At 30.0% G+C, this 3,973-nt stretch overlaps 1 protein-coding gene across 1 annotated transcript; it reads right to left on the reverse strand.

The window, feature by feature from the left end:
• Window positions 1-723: 723 nt before the first annotated feature.
• Window positions 724-2,674, reverse strand: LOC108693581 (leucine-rich repeat-containing protein 15-like). Its single transcript, XM_018202603.1, has 2 exons — window positions 1,634-2,674; window positions 724-1,144 (listed from the first exon to the last, which is right to left on the reverse strand). The coding sequence occupies exon 1, from the start codon at window positions 2,667-2,669 to the stop codon at window positions 1,656-1,658; it is 1,014 nt and encodes a 337-aa protein (XP_018058092.1). The 5' UTR covers window positions 2,670-2,674; the 3' UTR covers window positions 724-1,144; window positions 1,634-1,655.
• Window positions 2,675-3,973: the final 1,299 nt, after the last annotated feature.

Consider the following 3,973-nt stretch of genomic DNA (forward strand, 5'->3'; position numbering starts at 1 on the left):
TCTGAATCACAAAAAAAGAAAAATATGAATGTATGAACCATTACTTAGTCCCTGTTGCCATAATAGATTATAAAACATTTCCAATGTTTCCTAGTCATTATGGTTGTTATGATAAATCTTACTCTTAAATGTGTTAAAACAATAGATTGCGATTATAAATGTCCATTATGTTATATATACATAAATATATATTATACATGTTACGTTGCTATCAAGATTACCATTACTAATATATTACTACAATTAATGTGAAATATAGTAATTAATACGAGTTTCGAGATGTTTTAACTGCGAAATGTTATAAATATTAATGTGTAATTGTCATGACACTGTGTAAGCGCAATGGTTTTTTTTTCCAATTATTAACGATTATTAGGCGATACGTATAAATAAATCGCATCGATAATAAAATGAAAATGAAACAAAAATGCTATATTAATCATCAATAATATCTTTGCAGCAATGATAACAAATGAGATATCTATAATATGCATTAGATATACAGCGTTGCATACTTCAAAGGCGCTCCGATGTAGAACCTGTTACATTATTATGTTCAATGCAATACATAAGCTGAACTGTAATAATAAAAGCATATATAAGCATAAAAATAACATGCATGCATTGTCATTTTTCTTTTATATCCTCATCTTCTCAGACATATCTTTATAATATATACGAAATTCCTGAATAGTTAAAAAGAGTTACATACAAAGACTTGAATGTTATTAGCATTAATCAATTTTTATTTTCATATATACGAGTCTAAAATAGTGAGTACACGTGTTAATAATTTCTACAAAAATAAAAAAGATAAAATAATGTACGCATAAAGAAAACAAAAATATTGATTAATATTTAAATCGTGTACTACATATTTTATAATTATTATCATCACATATACACATTAAAGATAAACAAGTCACATGACATAGAATTTAAAATAACGACTTGTCGAGTTCTGTATTGAGAGAACAATTTCGATACATCCCGGCGTGACCAAGTTCGATGCTGAAAGAATGGTTCTGGGGATAATAAAACGTCGGCACTGTATGAATTGTCGGTGCATACCAGCCATAATCCAGAGAAGTTTTCCAGTAACAAGGATGAGGAGGATTCTCTTGACCGTAACCTTTAAAAATTTCTGAAAAACGTTAATGATTAATAAATAATAGACAGTACATCATTTTCCATAATATTTACGCATGTATATTCGAAAAAGAATTTTATCAAATAAAATGTTCAATACAAATAAGCAAAAAAGATCAAAGCACGTCTTGATGATTTATAATAATTTTTTATGAATGTTACAATTTTCATTTCAAATGAACTGCGCACTGATTAGAGTATTAGATCCTCCTCGATCGAATATGACTTTCTTCACTTATTTGTGTTGAATTTCTCAGTCAATTTAATATTGTTAAAATAAGATACATTTAAATTATTATCCTTGTAGATTTTTATAATTAAGAGTCATAATCATGTTGATACATATCTTAAATCTTTTTATAGATCTTTGATATAGATAGAAATAAAAATACTGTGTTTTTTTGTGTGTATATCACTGTTATATAATATAATATTTTCAGTTTTCTCGGACGTATATTTATGAATACAAAAACATCTCGCTTACAAGTTTTAGCCGGTTTCTGGATCTATGAATCAATCTCTGTACAGTCGTACGGTATCTGATACGCTACGCTATTGCACTGATATTGACCGTGAACTTTTCCAAAGTCATCCACTAACAAACCGCGTACTTTGAAGCCGGGATCCACAGTTACGTTTCTCATTCGCACGAATGCTGCCATATCCACATAACGGAGGTCATTGTTGTTCAAGAAAAGAAACAGTAAATTATCTAGACCCTGAAAGGTGTCGGACTTCAACACTGTCAACTGATTGCCGTTCAGCCAGAGCGAGTTCAGTGACTTCATGTGTCGAAAGACATTGGCAGGAATTGTTCTCAGTCGATTCCTACCTAAGTCAAGCTCGTTTATCTCGCTGAGACCGCGGAACACATCGGGGTGCAAAGTCGAGATCTTGTTGCGCGACAGATAGAGAAGGTCTATATGGAATAGCCCATTGAACGTGCCGATCGGTATCTCCGGTATATCATTCGAATCCAGGACCAGTGTTTCGAGCTGTCCGAGTCCCTTGAACATGTTCCTCTTTAACGTGAGTCGGTTGTTAGTGATATAGAGCTCATGCAACTCCGAGAGACCCTTCCACACGCCAGGTCGCAAGTCCGAGATGTTGTTGTAATCCAGCAGTAGAGTCTCCAGATTACATAAACTTACGAAAGCACTATCTTCTACGTTGATGATCGTATTATTTTTCAAGTCCAAATAGGTGAGCTGATCGAGAGCATCGAAGTAATGCCGGTCGATACTCGATAGCCGATTATCGCGGACATAGAGAGCGGATGAGTTGCTGACCTCGATGAAGGCATTCCTGGTGATGTTAACGATCCCAAGGTTCTCCAGATGTAACTCGATATCCTCAATCGTCTGAACAGCGTTAACATCCTCGAAAGCGACGCTGTGAAGAAAACTGCTGTTCTCCAAACAGACATACAGATGGTTGTAAACCTGACAGTCGGCGTCCTCCGTGAAAACATCCGCAACGTTACCCGATAAGAGGAAATAAATGAGAAGAAGGAAGCACATGGTGTGCTCGGAGGCTGATTGTGCACTAACTTCGTGCGCGTCAAGTTTCTTCGCGTACACAACGTTTGCGAGATATTATTATCGAACGCGCGAATATATATATCAGTGATAAGTTATTACATGCATATCTACTACGACATTATATTGCGTTATCTTGGACTTCATAATTAATTTATAAATTATAGGAGTTCCACAAATCGGTGGATAATGTTATCTTTTAATAGTTCTCGTTTTTTATTTTACTTTGATAAAACATTTCGTATTTGTTAGAGACGGTCCACAAAATTCATTAAAATTTTGTGTTTAATTTTAATATATCGGAATATTAATTTAACACAATGTGATTTAACATAATGTAATTGTTATTTAAAAATTTTAAATTAATATTTAATATTTTTTAGTGTTGAAATAATACAATTTATGAGTAAATAAATAAATAACATAAAAATAATATCTTTTAAAAGATAAATTCTAAAATAAATGAATAAAATGTGTTAATATATTACAAATGTTAAATTTATTGAAACACGTCAACATAGTATAAATTATGTCTAATATTAATTTTTATGAAAAAATATGATTATTTTGTGTAAATTGTAATCAGTTGTACATGTTAATTTTTTAATAATATTTGTGTTACATCTTAATACATATTTATCTTATATTAAATTAACACAAAAATTTGATTAGACTGTTTAGGATATGTGAAAATTTAATATTTTTCAAATGTGTCAATTAATTTCCGATTAACAATAAACAAGCTTTATTATATGAATACAATTTAAATGGCTTTTTGAAATTAAATATGATCAATAACATAGTATATAAAATTTCTCATATTATTTAAACCAGTATGTCCTTTAATTGCAGGTACGAGAATATGTTGAACCTATTGTGCATATGTATATGCGTTCGTGCGTGTATATGCATAAAATCATATTTTAATAACTAAAAATAATAATAATAAACTTAAAATAACATTTTTATAAAATAATAAGATAATTTGCACACTATGATAAGTTTAATAATAAAATAATGAATCAAATAAAAAAAGCCAAATACGATCTACATTTTAATATAATATTTTTAAGTCTAATAATATTTTTAAGTAAATTTATATGTAAATTTTAAATCTTCTAGTTATTTAAATTGTATGTCGAGTGTTCGCGGATTGAAAATACATTCATAAAACCTAAATTTAAAATATAATAAAAATCATATTGCACAATCATTCCAGCAAAAATGTTTCTCCAAAAAATTCTCGATGTAATATAAATTAATGATTAGAAATAATTCATTTTCTA

This window comes from Atta colombica, unplaced genomic scaffold (assembly GCF_001594045.1).
Source record: "Atta colombica isolate Treedump-2 unplaced genomic scaffold, Acol1.0 scaffold92, whole genome shotgun sequence".
In the NCBI taxonomy this organism is placed as follows: domain Eukaryota; kingdom Metazoa; phylum Arthropoda; class Insecta; order Hymenoptera; family Formicidae; genus Atta; species Atta colombica.

Coding starts and splice junctions, on each gene's coding strand:
- LOC108693581 (XM_018202603.1), bottom strand. CDS start 2,669: ATGTGCTTCCTTCTTCTCATTTATTTCCTCTTATCGGGTAACGTTGCG.